Raw genomic sequence first — 20,100 nt, 5'->3', positions numbered from 1 at the left:
TATCACTAAGAGACAAGATTAGAAACACCGAGATAAGACGTAGAACGAAGATTAGGGATATTGTGGAAGAAATTGCAAAAATGAAATGGCGCTGGGCAGGTCACGTAGCCCGATATAATGACAACAGGTGGACACGGAGAATTCTAGAATGGAGACCAAGGACGACAACAAGAAGCATGGGAAGACCTCAAAAGATGGGTAGATGACATAAGAACAGTGGCAGGCAAACAGTGGATTAGATTGGCGTACGATAGAGAAAGATGGAAGCAATTGGGAGAGACCTACATTCAGGAGTGGATGGAAAATGGTTGACAAAGAAGAAAGAAGAAGAAGCCTTCTCTCCAACTAAGGCGGGGTCTTCCTCTTTTTTTCTACCGTGAGGGGTCCACATTAAGACTTGTTTTGGGAGACATTCTTCAGAAATTCTCTGTACATGACCGTACCATCTGAGTTGTTGGGTACCAATATCGTATCAATGTCGGCCATAATTCTTGCTGCATTAAATGAGGTATTTTTACTTCCGGAACAGTAATTTTAAATTAATTTTTGTACTTATCTGTCCCGATTTTTATGTATAGCAGATAACATTTTCATTCAGTTTTCTTTCTTTTGGGTAATTAAGTATTTCCTGGGCTTCCGTTGTTGGATCAAAACCTGACAGGAAGATAGCTATATATTTTGTGGCCACACACAGGATACTTCCTGCATTATAATTGATTCCCTGAATGGATCTGGTCGTTTAACAGGTGTTGTATGGGTTGTTTTGTTAAAACCTCTTTTTTTTATTTCCCATGTAAATTAGCTTTTATATATATCCAGGGATTCTACAGTATTCACTGCCTTTCCTCGCTCAACCGTTTCCATCACGCTCTGTTGTCCCATTCTCCATCGTCTAGGCCTCTCTTACTCATGGCGTCGTCTACTTCGTTCCTCCAGGATTTTCGGGGTCGTCCTCTTTTCCTCCTTCCTATGGGGCTCCATTCGGTTTTTCTCTTTATTCATCTGTTGTCGCTAGTTCTTCTTACATGTCCATACCACTTTAGTCTTTTTTGTTCTTTATATGTTAGTATGTGTTTCTATTGATGTTCTTTGCTTTATTTCGTCATTACTTCTCCTATCCATTATTGTTAATCTGCAGCATCTTCGCAGTCATTCCATCTCTGTTGTTACTATCTTACTGCTGTTTTTCTTGTTCATGATCCAATTTTTAGCCCCATATGTCATAATACTTCGCACTAATGTTTTATAAATCTGTGTTTTTTGTCTTCATATTTAGGTGTCTCTCCCACCATACTAAGTTAAGTTGTCGGATTGCTGTTCTTGTTTGTCCTAATCTTTGTGTAATTTCTTCCTCTGTTGTTGCCTTTTTCGTGATTATAAACCCCAAGCATTTGAATTTATCCTTTCCTTAGATTGTTACGTTGTCATCAATCTGTAGATCTTTTATGTCTTCTTCACTTGTAGATAGGTACTCTGTTTTCGCGAGGTTAATATCTAGGCCAGTCTTGGTATATTCTTCTTGTAGTTTCTTCATCATGTAGCTGAGGTCGTCTTGGTCTTGTGCAATCACTACTTGATCGTCTGCAAAGCTTAACGTATATAGGTATTCGTTCCGTACCGGTACTCCCATGCCTTCGCATTTTCTTTTCCATGTAATCAAGCCTTCCTCTAAGTATATTTTGAATAGGGTTGGAGATGTGGAACAACCCTGCAGGAGCCCTTTTGTTGTGGTGAAGTCTCCTATGATTCTTGTTTCCATTTTAATGGACACTTTATTTTCTTTATACAGAGGTTTTGTAGCTTCTATAAGTTCCCTCTGTATTTCTAATTTGTACATTGCCTCCCATAGTTCTGACCTTGGTAGAGTCATACGCCTTTCTCAGGTCCACAAATGCCAAATGTATATCTCTATTTTTTGCTTTTTTCTTTCCAACAGTTGTTCCAGTGTGTATATGTGGTCTATGCATGATCTTCCTGCCGTGAAGCCTGCCTGATCCTCCCCGATTTTGCCTTTTATCGCTTGACCTATCTTTTCTCGCCATATAATCTTCCTATTGATGATATTACGCTTATTTCTCTGTAGTTTTCGCATCGTTTTCTATTTCCTTTCTTAAATATAGATGTCATATATGCCTCCGTCCATTCCTTTGGGAGCTGTTCTCCATTTATGGCTTTCTGAAATATCCATTGTATCATCCGGTGTAATTTTTTTGATCCGTATTTTATAAGCTCAGGTGAGATGCCTCCAGGTCCCGGTGCTTTCTTATTTTTGATTGCTTTTATGGCCGTTCTCATTTCCCTATCTGTTATTTCTATTTCTTGTTGTGGAGATCTGCTTCGTTTTCGCCTGTTTTCTTTTTCAATGAATTGTGGTCTTTATTCTGTTAACAGTTCCTTGTAATAGTCCTTCCATTCTTTGTCCTGTATATTTCCCAATTTAATTTTTTCTTTTGAGTTTTGTTTCAATCCTCGCAGTACTTTCCATGACTCCGAAGTTCTTGTACTTTCTATGTATGTTTCAATATTTAAGCAGGTTCTTTCCCATTCTTCATTCTTTTGTGTTATTTGTTTTTTCACTTCTCTATCTTTTTCTCTATATTCTTTATAAACTTCATCGTTGTTTGTAGTCAGCCATTTTCTGTATAGTTGCTTGTTTTCTTCAATTATTCTTTTTGTTGGTTCATTTATTTCATAATAGTGCGGTTTATTTGTTATATGTTCTTTTCTATAAATTTGTAAATTAGCTTTTCTGATGTAAATATCGTTAAAATTCACATTAAATAAAGTACCTGACCCACCAATTTCCACAAAAAAAAAACAAACATTAAATTGCATTAAGTAATATCAAGTTTTGAATTTTTCAAGCGGTTTTGTACAGTCTTAATACTCATAGCTCATAGCCGTAGCCTCTAACTCATAGCCATATTGTCTTGCGATATGATCATTCACATATTTTACAAACCTGGGCTTATTAATTTTGAACTAATCGTAAAGGTCAGGTTGGAGCATTTTACTGTCAAAGGAAATATTTAACAATATTTTCATGTCTTTTTATTGACCACTTAGTCATCATCATCATGCAACCTCTTCTGTCCACTGCTGGACATAGGTCTCTCCCATTTTTCGCCACTCTTCACGGTTCTGTGCTTCTTGTTGCCATTTCTTGGATATTCGTCTAATGTCGTCCATCCAGCGTGTTGGTGGTTATCCTCTGCTGCGTTTGTCTTCTCGTGGGCATCAGTCAATTAGTTTTACTACTTAGTACTTACTACTAGTAAAAGCTTTGTCCGTCTGTTTATTATTGTATGGTGGATTGTCATCACTCCAATAATATTCTTTAATGTACACATAAGTAATACAAATAGTTTTCATTGGTGAAGACGAAGTCCTGTTTTCGGTTCGGTGTGTTTTAATTCTATGGAAATATTTTAGTCACAATTTTTGTATACCATGCTTTTGCATCCATTAAAATGCGATGATTAGTTCTAATTTTTTTCTGATGAAAACCTAAATTACGCATTTTTTTTTCCTAACCTTTCAATACTTCCTAAATATCATTGTTCTGAAGCTATGTTCTTGTGGCACTTTAATTCAATTTATTATTTTTATTGGTAATAAGCTACAATTTGACGTTAAATTAAGCCACAATTTCACTTTAAAATAAGTTTATTTTGATGTTTCAATTTCCACTTACTTCAGAAATTCGACAAAATAAACTGATTTTAAAGTAAACTTGTGGCTTATTCACAATAAAAATAGTAAATTTGTAAATACACACTTGTTCAGGAGCTTTTGTATGTAAATTATCAACTGTTGATGCTATTTTCTTTGTTACATGAAAATTAGTAATAATGTGACAAAGTACACTCATTAAAATGCAATTTTAATTTTTGATGTCCTCATTTGTTTTGGTTGAGGTGAAAACTTTCTCTCAAGCATTAACTTGACGAACCTTTACCAGCAAGTATTTTTATAGTTAAGGGAATCGAACCTTAAAATTAGACTAGGTTAAAAATAATCACTTCAGTCACAAATAAGTACCACTTCACTGGTATCTACATAAATATCTGTCATTGCAGAAACATATTTCTGCACTTTCCTTAAATCTATTAACAATTGTCTATTTTCTGTTTCATTTTTTGTAAATTAAAAAAAAACTTAAATTGCTTCTTCGGTTTAATGATTTAAAACCTGTAGTTTTTACACATTTTATATATTTATATCACAACCATATCACACTGCACAAAAGTAACCAGCAAGTAGCTCCCACTTTTTCGAATTTTGCCACTGTGCATTCAGAACACGCGTGTCTTCACTATCTTGGGCTAGTGTAAAAAAAATCATATTTAAGGTTTAGGCACACAGGATGCGAGCTGTCGCGGCGTGAAAGAGCCCTGCATAGAGACAAACTGATTCTTCTCATTGAAGTAACATAAGTTAATAATAATATTAATACATTATTTAATTTTTAATATTATTTCTAAAGATCTATTCACGATTGAAAACATAGTATCTGACCTCTGGTGGAATAAATTTAAACTACTAAAAGTGGTATAAACAAACCAGACAGCTGTTGATTTGACTAGAATTATTAAATTTTTTTAGTAAATTTCAGCATTATGACTACGTTAAATATTTTAAATCAATTCGATATTGTTCTGTTCCTCCCCTATTGCGAAATAGGGAAAGACATTTCCCTATTTCTCTTTCCTAAACTAGAAAACTTGAGGAAATCAATAAAAAGAAAATACCACTATCATTAAGTCAATAACATATTGAGAATATGAGAATACATAATTTATTTTCTTAAATAACAGAAATAAAATACTTACCATATAGGGATAGTATCATGAGGTTTTTTCCTCATGATTTATTATGGAATCTTTTAAAGACAAATCATGTGCTATGAACTTTTCTGACAGGTGATCTCAAGTTAAGGTTAATTTCATATAATCAAATGAACTATCTTACAATAAAGTCAAGTTCAAGTTATTTATTTATGTTAATATACAATAAAGTACTTACATATTATGTCAAAAAATAGTATAAAATAAAAATTAACATATTAAAAACATAAGGCATAATATAAAATAATGCATATATTAGTAAGACAAACATTACACAGAAAATTATACTCTGGGTTCCCAGGTATACACAAAATAGGATTCATCAATACACAAGCCAGTTTCAAACATTAAAGTTAAAATTTAAGGATTCCTCACTTGAAAACTGCTTCCTCTTCAACCAATGGTCTCTTTACTTTACCACAATACTCAAAGATATCATTAGGCTAATTTCCATTTTTAAATGATAAAAATAACTCGTCTTAAACCAAACTAAACATGCAAAAGTAATAGTAAACATTAGACTGTTATGTTTGTTTATACCATTTATATTGGCCATGACACTGCAATCGACCTGCCCTCTACATTCAGTTTCAATCGCGAATAAATATCTTTTCAGTAAAACTGTTAAAGTTCAGAAATAAAATAAATAATGTTTGTACAGTTTTGGATAAACTATTTAGGAAGATTATTAGTTAAAGGAGCTTTAGTCAGATATGGTGGGTGGGAGAAGGAATGAAGGAGGTGGAGTGAGGAAGAGGTGTAGAAATGAAGTGAGAAGGCAGGAAGAGGGTGATGAAAACTACTTTTTTAAATTAGGGAGAAGACACTGCCTTTGCTCATGAACTTTTGCTGAAATTGCATAGCATTAAAACAAATACTCACTTGACAAAATTGCTACTTGCAAAACTAACTCGTCTAGCATCTCTGGCAGGAACAATTTCACAGTTAGAATCATTAACGTCAGACTGGTTTATACTTTTTCTTGGTTTTAATATCTATAACAAAATAATTATTAAGTAAGTAAATATTTGCTGAAAATTTTAGACATATCCAATTGTTTTTGTATTATGGAAAATGAATTCTTAGAAGTCAATATCAAAATTAACAATTTGTGTAGGGTATATTTGCTTTGTGCTGGTGTTTAACAAAATATTTGGTTTTGGCCATTTTTCCTGTACCAAAAAACTTTGTATTGTCCTGTCATAATTTGAATGTGGTCTATTGTTTGGGACTCCATTGACCCTTGAATAAATACAAAAGGTAATTACCCAATCAAACCTACCTGTATATCTGTATATACGATATACAAGTTACAATATATTTTGATATATAAGTTCCATAGTGACAAAGTTATGGAGATTCTAATACAAAAACTTGTACAGAAATTTTTTGTACTACAAAAAATTGAGCATCCAATTAATTCAGTTATTAAAAAAAACTGATATTTACCGAAGTTCTACTTGGTTTTTTATCCATTTTCTTCTCAGACATGATTCTGTGACGATCTAAAAAACATCAAGTGATTAAAAACTTTGTGAAAAAAGTGAACACAATTAAATCAACATTACAAGAGTTCCGTTTCATAGAAACTGTTTTCGTTTTCAAATATATGTCAACCAGATGTCAACAGTCAACACAACAACGAGTGTAGACGCGTTTAAGTTCCTCTTCTTCCAGTCATTTGTTTGGCTTTAGTTACCCGAGCTATCCGGCGATGATCTCCGTATTTATTTAATTATACCATCGAGCAAAAAGACAATCTGACTTTTTGCTCGATGATTTATACTGATCGTTCCAGAGCGCAGAGCCGTACCACAGTATATTGCTAAAGAATTTATAAAGTAATACCACTGTGGCCGTACCCTTAGGCAAGGAAAGAGAGGGGACACGTAATCGTATGGAATTGACTAAAGCCAAACCGGCACCAGAAAGGTTGTCAGGTCATATTTTATTTCTTTAGTAGATTGAGAATAATGGATATATATCAACAAATAGATTAGTTTCAAAATTTTACAAATGAACACTGACATAATGATCACTTTTTGATCACAACATGATTTTATCATTACTTATTTTTCAGTAGATCGATATATTGTTTCAATAAATTAGTAAATTGAAGTTGAAATCAGTAGATCTATTGAGAAATCAGTAGACCTGGTAACCCTGCGAAAGGTAGTGATGGGCAACTTACAGAGACCAAAACATGGCGGTCACATCGAAATTGGCTTCACTTTGAGAAGGTTTGTTAAATGAGTGTTACCTGTCCTCTCTCTTTCCTTGTCTAAGGCCGTACCTAAAGACCCCCTTACACCTCACAAGAAAACTTGCTGCAATTATTTATTGCATCACTTTCATGCAAGTCTATTGCAAGATCTTTATGTGCGATTTTACAGCTTGCAACTCGGCTTACAATGCAATTAATGTTGAAATTTTTACCCTTAACCTAAATTATAAACTTCTGTTTCTTTTTTAATTACTTATTGCTGTTCGTTTAACACTATTTAATAAATTTCTAAACGCCAATACTATTAAAAATAGCCAAATATAAAAGGAAAAAGGCAGTAGCAGCAACCTTAAGTATTACTACTGCTGCTGCCAACCTTTTAGTTACTACTAGTTGTGGAAAAATCAAACTTCCTTCAAATTTTCCTAGACTTGCATTAAAACTTGCAGAGAAAATGGCACCAAACCGATTAGCGATTATCGCGCAATTGCAAGAAGTTGCAGGAAAGAATCAGCTGACGACCTACTGCGCATTCATTTGCGTCTTGCAGGTATAATAAACTACTACTCTAAAAATCTTTCCAAACAACAACTGAGTGTGTCCTGATAAAAACAACAACAAAATATCTTGAAATACAGTAAAAAAATAGTTGAAGTTTTAATCAAACAATAACATAACCTTAAAATATAATAAAGATTCATAGTAAACATGTTAATAATTTGATATTCTGACATCACAAATTCACGAATAACAAATACCAATCGCACAGAATAACTGTTCATAATAAAAAATTCCTTATCTAATATCCAAACAATTATAAAAACAATAGTTCCAACTTATAAGGGACAAATACACACAAATTAGAAATGCTTGGAAAGGTTTTCTAAGTCCCGCCCATTGTGACGTCAGACTTAAGTAGTGCATACCACCGAACAACTCCATACTGACATTTATTTTGTTAATTCTTTCTTTGGTAATTCTTAATGGTACAGGTTTGCTCCAAAGCTTTTCTTGCAATTTTGGGTATTTATAAATACCGCGTTCAAAATATTGGCAAGAGGTATCTTTTAGAATTCCAGTCTCCAAGAGAACGATGGGGAGGTGACAAAAAAACTGAACAATTTAAAGGTAAAAAAGAGGCTGTTTCAAATTTTTTAAAATCACTACAGTTTGTGGAGTCCCATTATACAAGGGATAAAAGCACCAGACACTATATGCCAAGTGATTGTACAGCAAAAGAACTCTGGAAACAGTACAACCAATCAGTAAATGACAATCTGCAGGTAAGGTATTGTTACTTCCTGTATATTTTCAACTATTATTTTAATATCAGTTTCAAGACTCCAGCAACAGATGCTTGTTCGCAATGCATTCGTTTGATATGCCAAATAAAAACGATGCCTGCAGGACCCAGGAAGGTTGAAGTTATGGCTGAACATGCGGTTCATAAAATGAAAGCAAAAACGTTTTATTCCATGCTGAAAAAAGACGACGGGCCTTCTGTACTGAAACTTTCTTTTGATTGTCAAAAGAACCTTGTGTTCCAGACCAGGCTGCCTATTATAGCAGGCAACTGTACCTCTACAATTTTACTATATGTGAGGGAAATTCTACTAGTGTTCAAAATCCTGGTTCGGTGTATGCTTATACTTGGTGTGAACACCAAAGATATAAAGGGTTTAATGAAATCGCTTCGATTTTATATCACCATCTTAGAAATGAGGACCTTTCAGAAATAAAGGAAATAATGATTTTCTGCGATGGCTGTCCCGGCCAAAACAAAAACATAGCTGTGATTGGCATGTTGTGCAAATTTTTATATGAAACGTTAAGTTGCAAAAAAATTACTGTTACTTATCCTGTGGTTGGACACTCCTTTATTCCTCCCGATAGGGTATTCGGGAGGATTGAACAAAAAAATTAGAAAAAAAGACACAATAATACAACCTAGTGAATATTGGAATTTGTTTTCTCAATTTAGCACAGTTAGAAAAGTTGGGACTTGGGTAGCCGTTCAAGACTGGAAAAGTGCAGTTGCTACAGCTACCTTCAGGCCAATTCCACTTCAAATTTGCTGCTTCCAAAAGAATAATCATAGAAAAAACTAATCAAAACAATGGGACTGTGCAGGGTGAAATTAATTACAGGTGCAATCTAGGCGTCCAGAAACCAATATTAAAAAAGGGAAAGAAAATGAATCAGATTATTCCAGCTCTCCTTCCAAACAACGTCATGGTTGCAAGAGAAAAAATTAAAGATGTGGAAAAACTCCTTAACACTCATTTTGGCGAGAACTGGAGAACCTACGACAATTTGCAGTTCTATGTCCCCATTGTTGATAATAATTTTCAAGGAGTAGAAGAAAACGATGGGGAAGAGCACATTGAAATAATAGAGGAACCTAATGAGCTCTCTATTTAACATTTTTTGGCCTTAATAATAATAAAATTATTAGCATTACGTTTTTTTAATAAATAATATTGTTTTGTTCAAGTTCTATAAATAAAAATATTTCAAAAACTATCTACTTTCCTATTTTCTATTTAGTTGGGTTTCAACTGTTACGATGTATAACTTGTTTGTTCCTAGGTGGTTCGCAGCAAAAGTGTTTCAATGCAATGCTTCGTTGCAAAACTCGTTAGTTCTAACTTTTAATCTAATATTTTTCTATTAAAATGTTGCTTCTGATTTTTTAATTCTTAGTTTCTTTATCGAGACCAGGGTAATGTTTCACAAGCAAAAAATTCATTTTACTTAAGTTAATTGGTCAGACACAATAAGTTTTTTACATCTCCTGAAAAACTCGTTTAAGGGTAACGAGCGAGTTTTGCTTCTCAGCTACTCATATATATATATATATATATATATATATATATATATATATATATATATATATATATATATATATATATATATATATTGTTATGATGTGTTTTTTGTTTGAATTATGAGCAATGAGTATTTTTAATAATATAATATATATAGGGTTTTTATCGCGGTTCTCAAAGAATTAGCTTGTAAGTACTTTTTTAAATTATCTTTATTATAACTATTATGAAACACACATATATATCTAACCTAGTCAATGTAAATTTAAAATAAACTATCTTTAAACTGATATTCTTATAAAAACTAATTAAATTCTATAGACAATCTAAAATTTAAACAAACTATCTTCAAAATTGAAATTGTTATGACACTAACTAAATTATATTAACAAAATTTTGTACCTTTCTTTCACTGAATGCCTAAATGAACTGTTTTCAACTAAGTATATAGATTCTAATCACCACTGAATGTCTTCGTACTTCAGTTATCCTTGTTTTTTGTGAAATTACTTTTTCCAATTATCAGCTTCTACCAATTTAATATATAGTTTTCTTCACCAGCATGTATACACCACCAGCAAACAGCATTTATATTTATTCTTTTCAATATACCAATATCCAATTATTATAAGTTGATTTATACTAATCTCCAACCATAATATAATTTAATTTCTTCCAATATACTTTTTTTAATCTTCAATAATTATTTGTGTATAATTATAAATGTGCATTAAATTATATGCATAATTTTTAATCTTCATTTAACTCACTATATTAAACAATTTGACTATTTGTACCTGATTCACTGATTCCAAATAACTTTCATATTTCTTACTAAACTTTTCTGACTGACTTCTTGAAAATTTTGTACAATTTACTTCACTAACTAACTTTCATAATAAACTGGCCTGACTTCTGACTAAAAACTTAAAAACTTCTTAAAACTCTTCTGACTGCACTATCTAAAACTTTTCTGACTAAAAACTTTCAAAAACTGCCCAAAAACTGCCATCTTGAATCCAAATCACGGGTATTTATATCTTTTGGACATTCTAGAACCATCTCGTAAGATATCATGTTCTATTCAGTTCTATTTAATACATGTCTGAATTTTCTGGAACAAACCATTTCGCAAACATGGCCATCTCCGGAGATCCAGAGAATTCCATTCTTTTCTATTAATAATTTTGTTTACATTTAGGCTTTTCAGATCAGAATATATAATTAAATTAGTAACTTAACATTCTAATTTAATAAAATACACATTTCAAACAATATATTATTATAACCCACTTTATATTCGTAAATATTTTTAAACGTCACTTCAGAGTATAAATATCTGTCAATCTCCGAGAGTATTTTTGGTTGCCTAAGCACATGGCTCACTTATATATATTTACAATATTAAAATACAACTTTTTACAATTATTATGCTAATTTATTAAAAATGCCCTCACATAAATATATTTTTATTAAATTCTCTAGTATATAACTTATTTAAAACAACCAAATATCTAATATTATGTAGTATATAACTTATAAATTATTTTCTATAAACCCTAATCGTCACAATACCCCAAAATTTAAATTTAAAATAAATAATTTACTTATTATTTTTTTAAATATTAATTTTCTTATCCCTTATTAAATTTAATAAATCAATTTTTTTTTTATTTAAAATGTGTTAAATACATCCCTGTTCGCTGTCTATGTCAAAACAGAGAACAACGGATTACAGTTCGGCTATTCTATGGTCAACTGTCATGTCAAATGAAGAGAATAAAATATAACCTTAATTAAAAATATAATGGATATTGTGTTCTGTTTATTTATAGACAAAATCTAGGAATTATTTCCATTCAACAGGCTTTTATCCATATGAATTGGTAAGTTTTACACTTTTTATAAAGACATTTACACAATCAATTCTGTATCTAACCCCAAATTCTGATTTTTAGGGTATCAAACAATTTCCATATGTACAAAATTCAACAAGTATGATGTCAAATTGATTCAAAATAATGAAATCTACCATCTATTTAACAAATCAAGTCTATTGAATAAAATGGATATATCAGTAAGTTATTAGTGTTATTATATTTGTGTTAAAGGTATAGAAATCATTATTCAATCTCTTCATGATATTTATACTTAGATCTGGTATCATCCTTTTATAATAATTAATTATTCCAATAAATCCTCTTAAAGTTCTTAAATTGTGTGGTGTTTTATATTCCTGAATGACTTGTGTCCGTTCTGGATCCATTTCGATTTCCTTAGTGTTAAGTTTATAACCTAGATATATGACTTCTTTTTGAAAAAATGTACATTTTTCTTGATTTATTTTTAGTCCAACTTTGTCTAATCTATTTATTATAATTTTTAGGTGTTTCTCATGATCTTCAGCCGTTTTAGAAAAAATTAAGATATCATCAATGTAGTGAATTACAAAATGTTCATATTGATCCAAAATATCATGAAGACATCTACATAGAGCACTGCAAGATGATTGAAGTCCAAATGGTACTACTTTGAATTGATATACTACTCCATCTATCTGAAATCCTGTATACTGTCTACTTTTTCTTTCTAGAGGTATTAACCAGAAACTATGCTGTAAATCGATTTTAGTGAAAAATGACATTCCTGTAATTCTTCCTAATACTCCATCTATACTCATTGGTGCTTCAAATTGCTTTTCAGTAATCTTGTTAATATTCCTTGCATCCAAACATAACCTGATTTCACCTGATCTTTTTCGTACTACTACTATGGGGTTGATAAAACGTGTGTCTGCCTTCTCAATGATCCCATCTTCTAACATATTATTAATTGTTTTGTTTACTTCTTCTCTGTATTTATATGGTATTGGGTATGATTTTGTTTTAAAATCTTTTTCTTCTTTAACTTTTATACTATGGATATAATTTTGTGCAATTCTATTTTCTTTATTGACAAGTCCCTTGTGTTGCTGCAATATGGAAATGACTATTGATTTATATTCTTCGGGGCAATTTAAAACTTTCATCATATCTTCTTCTTTACAAATCACATTATTCTTCAATATGTACTCATTATTCCTTGCTTCCAATTTTACGCACTCCGCCTCGTAGGCATCCATCTGCTTAAAATTTCCATTCCTTAAATATTCACTACCATTATTCTTTACATTCTTCTGGGACATTTCCCTATCATCAAAATACATTTCTTCTTCATAAACATCATTATTTTCTTTTAATAATATCCTATCAACTCTTATTCCTTCTTCTACCTCATCTTTCTGCATAAATTTAATTATTTGCCCTTCCAAAGTTACCATTTTTTCTTCAAAATCTATCTTTACTTTCTTCTTTTCCAATTCATCATTTCCCATTAATATATCAACACATAAATCCTTGACAATAAATCCTTGCATATTAATTTCTTTATTAAGAATATTAATTTTAAAATTGGCTAGTTTATCAATTTCACCCAACTTCTTATTATTTGCACCAACAATTTTAATTTTTGGAATCTTTATTATATCTGATAATTTTAATGTATTAAAAATAAAATTCTCCGAGACTAAAGTACTTTCTGAACCAGTATCTATCATAATTTTAATCATTTTATTTTTGGCCAAAGCATTTATATAAATTAAATTAATAGATTCAATAATTTTATCTTCATCTAAAGAAATAAATTCAGAAGGTTTTTCATAATAGCAATGGCCTAACTTGTAATTCAGAAAGTTTACTGCACAAAATTTTGATTATTAGAATTGTCAGATTGTATCTGACCACTTGAATCTGATGTCCTATGTCTTTCCCTACTATGACTTCTACTCACATTTTCCTGCCTTGTACTACTTCGTTCCCTGTCTTCGCAGCTTCTATTCCTTCGAACACAATTTACCTGTCTATTATAGTTAGGTCGCTCTGTATTTCTTCTATTGTTAAAATCTTGTTTATTATTATTAGTACTGTTATTAAAATGTTGTCTATTATAACTAGTATTGTTATTAAAATTCTGTCTATTTTGATTACTATTATTATTATTAAAATTTTGTAAACTATCAACATATCTATAATTATTATATGATTGTCTATATTGTTGATTATCATTTCTATTATATTGAAAGTTACTATTGTTTTTTCTGTTATTATTATTACTTGTCATATTGCCTCTTTGTATTCTTTGAATAAAATTAATAAAACTATCTATTGTTTGAATATTTTGTACAGTTACGGTTTGCACAACATCAGCATCAAAATGTCTAGATACATTTAAGACTGTTTCATCCTCTCTAAGTGGTGGTTCTAAATATTTTGCAACTGTTATCAATTTCAATGCATAATCTACCATATTTGATTTTAAATTTTGATTATACTTTCCAAAATATAGAATTTCTCTAAACTTGGCTTGCTCTAATTCACCCCAATAATAATTTAAAAATTTATTTTCAAATGTTTGAAAATTATCTAAATCATTCTCAATACTAGCAAACCAAGTTGCTGCATTGTCATTTAATGTCATTCTAATATAATCTTTAATATCATTAATATTATTCACAAATCTTAATTTATGTTTTAAACTATTTATGTATACTCTAGGATGCAAATTTTTTATATTACCAGAGAATTTAATCGCAGTCTCATTTGTTAAATTTAAGTAAGGTCTCCCTATGTCTCTCATTTGTGAAATATCATCTATTCTCTGTTCCACATTTCTTATTTGATTACAATTTATTTGGATATTTTGTTGTATATCGTCTAATTTTTCTTCTGTGTTTCTCCTGTCTTCGTTAATTTTTACTTCTAAGTTACATTTCTGTAACTCTATTTTCTGTTCTATATCTATCTTATTATCTTGAATAATCCTCTTTACTTCTGTCCTCTCATTGTCTATCCGTTTCTTGTAGTCATTCCGTATACTTTTTATTTCATTTGCTACTTTTTTCTCTGCAGCTTCAAGTTTTTTATCCATTTGTTTTACTATTTTATTATTATTATCTTCTATTTTCTTTTCTAATTTTCTATAATTCTCTTCCAATTTCTGTTCCATTTTTTTCATGTCTTCTTTGACTTCTTTTGAATTCTCTTCCAATTTTTTTGTATTCTCTTCCATTTTCTGTTCCATTTTTTTCATGTCTTCTTTGATTTCTTTTGAATTCTCTTCCATTGTCTTGTTCATCTGCATCATTAATGACATCAAAGCTGCCATATTGACATTTTCCTCTCTTTCTGGATTCATTTCTGCAGTATCTTGTGGAACTTGAACTAAACTCTCCTCTTGTATAGGTTGTGTTTCTACTTCCACATCTTCTTCATTCTTTTTGCTTCTTATACCTTTCTTTCCTTGAGACATTTTGAGACTTTACTTGTTCAAATATAATTAAAATTAAAATCTATACTTTTTCTTTCTACTGATAATTAATTTAATTATATGAGAGCACTTATCTTCCCAAACTAATTCTTTTAAATAGAGAGCCCCACGTTGGGCGCCAAATTGTTATGATGTGTTTTTTGTTTGAATTATGAGCAATGAGTATTTTTAATAATATAATATATATAGGGTTTTTATCGCGGTTCTCAAAGAATTAGCTTGTAAGTACTTTTTTAAATTATCTTTATTATAACTATTATGAAACACACATATATATCTAACCTAGTCAATGTAAATTTAAAATAAACTATCTTTAAACTGATATTCTTATAAAAACTAATTAAATTCTATAGACAATCTAAAATTTAAACAAACTATCTTCAAAATTGAAATTGTTATGACACTAACTAAATTATATTAACAAAATTTTGTACCTTTCTTTCACTGAATGCCTAAATGAACTGTTTTCAACTAAGTATATAGATTCTAATCACCACTGAATGTCTTCGTACTTCAGTTATCCTTGTTTTTTGTGAAATTACTTTTTCCAATTATCAGCTTCTACCAATTTAATATATAGTTTTCTTCACCAGCATGTATACACCACCAGCAAACAGCATTTATATTTATTCTTTTCAATATACCAATATCCAATTATTATAAGTTGATTTATACTAATCTCCAACCATAATATAATTTAATTTCTTCCAATATACTTTTTTTAATCTTCAATAATTATTTGTGTATAATTATAAATGTGCATTAAATTATATGCATAATTTTTAATCTTCATTTAACTCACTATATTAAACAATTTGACTATTTGTACCTGATTCACTGATTCCAAATAACTTTCATATTTCTTACTAAACTTTTCTGACTGACTTCTTGAAAATTTTGTACAATTTACTTCACTAACTAACTTTCATAATAAACTGGCCTGACTTCTGACTAAAAACTTAAAAACTTCTTAAAACTCTTCTGACTGCACTATCTAAAACTTTTCTGACTAAAAACTTTCAAAAACTGCCCAAAAACTGCCATCTTGAATCCAAATCACGGGTATTTATATCTTTTGGACATTCTAGAACCATCTCGTAAGATATCATGTTCTATTCAGTTCTATTTAATACATGTCTGAATTTTCTGGAACAAACCATTTCGCAAACATGGCCATCTCCGGAGATCCAGAGAATTCCATTCTTTTCTATTAATAATTTTGTTTACATTTAGGCTTTTCAGATCAGAATATATAATTAAATTAGTAACTTAACATTCTAATTTAATAAAATACACATTTCAAACAATATATTATTATAACCCACTTTATATTCGTAAATATTTTTAAACGTCACTTCAGAGTATAAATATCTGTCAATCTCCGAGAGTATTTTTGGTTGCCTAAGCACATGGCTCACTTATATATATTTACAATATTAAAATACAACTTTTTACAATTATTATGCTAATTTATTAAAAATGCCCTCACATAAATATATTTTTATTAAATTCTCTAGTATATAACTTATTTAAAACAACCAAATATCTAATATTATGTAGTATATAACTTATAAATTATTTTCTATAAACCCTAATCGTCACAATATATATATATATATATATATATATATATATATATATATATATATATATATATATATATATATATATATATATATATATATATATTCATTTATAAGTTATACAAACAATAATAACATCGTAGTTTTAACGTTTAATTGTCACAGAGTCAGATAAAATTAAGTTATTAAAATTTTCTACCAAGTAACCAAAAACAAAATTTGATTATTTTAGTATTTTAGTAATGTTATGTATTTTGAGAAAGATTTCCGTAGTAGAAATCGAAATGTCAAAAATAAAATTATAAACTTAAATTGTGGCTTATTCCCCAAAAAATAGGAAATGGCATAGATGCCACAAGAAAATATCTTCAGAACAATATTAGTTATTAATATTATATTGAAAAATTATTAGGTATAATTGTAAATCAATGGTAATTTAATCCTAATAATAAATTAAGTTGAAAAAAGAGTTAAAAACATATAAAAAATATAACTATACCTTTGTACACTTTCTCCTTCTGCTTCTCTTTTTCCGTCCCTTTCTGAATTCATTGTGAATTCGAATTGTTGTTTTCAGGGCCCTGATTCTATTTCATTTCGATGTCGAAATTTAAAAGCGACTACGCCATGACAGTCGCAATCGCTAGCGATTCTGATTCATTTCGATTGTAGTTAAAACTGGGGATATTTACTTTATCATTTTGACACTGCTGAAAATTTGGGTTGGCCCTGTTGTTTATTGGCTGCACTACGCTTGTTGAATGTTTGTTTTGTTTACGTTACGTGAACGTCTTTTTTTTCTTGTTTGAGTTGTTAAATCATAAATAGTGGCCATTCTCAATTATATTTTGAATTGAAAGAAAAGATGGCAAGAAAAAAAAGGCGATGTGGGAGATCCTTAAGTTATAACCACTAAGATTTGACTTAGTGGTTATATTCTAATATATTTTTAAATTTACTGCAGCTTAGTAATACTAACCCTAAACATTTTAGGTATCCTAGAGGCATAAACATCTTCTTTCAAATATGGTTCTAATACCCTTATTAAATAATTTGCAGCTTGTTTATTAAGACGGAATTGCTGCCTAAATTGAGCATCACTTAGTGAAAAAGAATTTTGAGTATCCCGTAACATTCTTCTTATCCTCCGTTATGAGCGTCGGATATCTATCCTCTCTAATTCCTCCAAAACTAGCATATGTCCGTAAAACACAGCCATATTAATACTTTTTGCCTCAGTTTTCCTTGCAAGGATCAAAACACCGCCTACCTAAACTGAACCTAAGTTTACTTCTCCCAGTCCAGTCCAGTCATTCATGTCAGATTAATTTCGACTCGAAATTAAATTTCAACCACTTTCTTGAAGTTGAAATTAATTTCGATAAATCGAAATTTAGTGACGTCGTTTGGTTAGTTCAGCTGAAATCCACAAGGTTCGCAAAGTCGCATTTCGACGTCGCCATATTAATTTCGACATGTTTTGAGTCGAAATCTCAATTAGAATCAGGCAGGGCCCAGTATAGTTTTGATATATTGTAAACATTTCATTTTGTGAATAACATGATCTTTGAATGTATATTTAAATACTTGCAGTTATTGTAATAATAAATTAGATCTATTAGATTAAATTTACTTACAGTATTGTAAAAAATAGATTGATAAATTTACATAGATAGGATAAAAAAATATATAAGTAAAATTTGTGGGAAAAGAAATTATTCGAACTTTATTTCTATCATATCAAATTAATAATAAGTTATTTACAATTTGATTAAAGAAGTATACATTAATCATAAATATTTCTGTTTTATTTAAACTTACCTTAAATATTACTAAAAAAAATGAAATTTTTTTTTTAAACAAATTAGGTGGTTTATTTGACAATTTATTTATTGAAATAATTCATATTCGTAATGTACGCAAAAAGTACATACAAGTTCAAAAAGAAACGTTGAAATACATAAAAAAGGACCAGAGATAAAGTTAACAGCTCCTTAGCCATCCTTTCAGCTACCGCGAGTTTCAAAGTCGGTCTATTACCTATAAAGAATACATTTTGAAGCTTTGTGGACGATTCCATTAAAGGGCAATATTTTTAGAAGTTAGTACATTAAAACTATAAAGAATATTTTTTCAAATAACGCTAATTAGTTATTGTTATAAACAAAGCTGCTATGAATTAAATAAAAAAAGAGGCTAACTTTGTGTTACGATAAAAATCCTGGCCTAAAAATAACCGTATTATATTATGACTAATGCTGTTCTGTTTTAGAATATACGAGACCTTTCGAATAGCTGGCATAAACTCCAAGTAATAAAAAAACTGGTTCCATTCGAATCTTCCGGAATTAGGCCTGTCCATTCGAGGCGAAACCAGGTCAATTGAGGTCAAAATCCATGGGATTCTAGAGCAGCTGTTTTCGTATAAATATGGAGGAACTTTTATTTTGAAAACAGTTAATTCGGACGACGCGCTCGCGATAAAATGTTACGTTCGCTTTTTAATAAATTATGTATGTTTAGTGAAAATAAATAAATATCAGTCATTGTGCTTTTTAATGAATTAAGATAAGAACAAGACATTATAAATTAAAAACTTAACAATTAATAAATTCACAACAAATGGTGCCAGAAGTGAGATCGAACATAAATTAGACTTATAATAATAATACAAGTAAATATAAAATAAATTGTGAAAATGGCTACGATTTATGAGCTGACAGTGACTAATTTAAGAAGACATCTTGAAGACAGAGAATTATCTTCCACCGGAAAAAAGGCTGAGTTAGTCCAACGACTAAAGAACGCTTTGCTAGAAGAAGGACTAGACCCAGAGACTTATATATTTGAAGACAAACATGATGCTGTCATCTCGTCGATTTCGAAATTGGAGAACAAAGTATCCGGCGACATCGCTTCTTTAGAAAGCAAAGTTTCTAACGAGATTTCTTCTCTGGAAAGCAAAGTTTCTGCTAACATCTCTTCAGAAATCTCTAAAGTCACTTCTGAGATGTCTGCCCTGGACGATAGAATATCTTCGTTGAAAAACCAAGTTGCTGCCGATAAGTTGGCCTTCGAAGAAAAGATTAAAGAGATGGAAAGGAAGATGGAAGAAACAGGGACAGCAGAGAGAGGTAACAATCCGATTACAGTGGAGATAAAAGAAGACGAGACGAAATTTAAGTTGGAGACACGGCCGAAATTTGAAGGAAGTGGAGGTTCTATTCATGTTAAAGTCCCAACTTTCGACGGAA

General features: G+C 30.4%; 1 protein-coding gene across 1 annotated transcript in view; it reads right to left on the bottom strand.

The window, feature by feature from the left end:
• The window catches only part of LOC140441826 (uncharacterized), a 41,880-nt gene extending 35,422 nt beyond the window's left edge, over positions 1-6,458 (bottom strand). The window contains exons 1-3 of the mRNA XM_072532764.1: positions 6,416-6,458; positions 6,297-6,352; positions 5,730-5,842 (exon numbers count right to left, since the gene is read on the bottom strand). Of these exons, the coding sequence (XP_072388865.1) occupies positions 5,730-5,842; positions 6,297-6,352; positions 6,416-6,431 (185 nt within the window). The 5' untranslated portion in view covers positions 6,432-6,458. The remainder of the gene's footprint in view (positions 1-5,729; positions 5,843-6,296; positions 6,353-6,415) is intronic.
• Between the last annotated feature and the right edge of the window lie 13,642 nt (positions 6,459-20,100).

Source organism: Diabrotica undecimpunctata, chromosome 5 (assembly GCF_040954645.1).
Source record: "Diabrotica undecimpunctata isolate CICGRU chromosome 5, icDiaUnde3, whole genome shotgun sequence".
Taxonomy (NCBI): domain Eukaryota; kingdom Metazoa; phylum Arthropoda; class Insecta; order Coleoptera; family Chrysomelidae; genus Diabrotica; species Diabrotica undecimpunctata.
The sequence above is the reverse complement of the archived record's forward strand: the minus strand, read 5'-3'. Positions and strand labels throughout refer to the sequence as shown.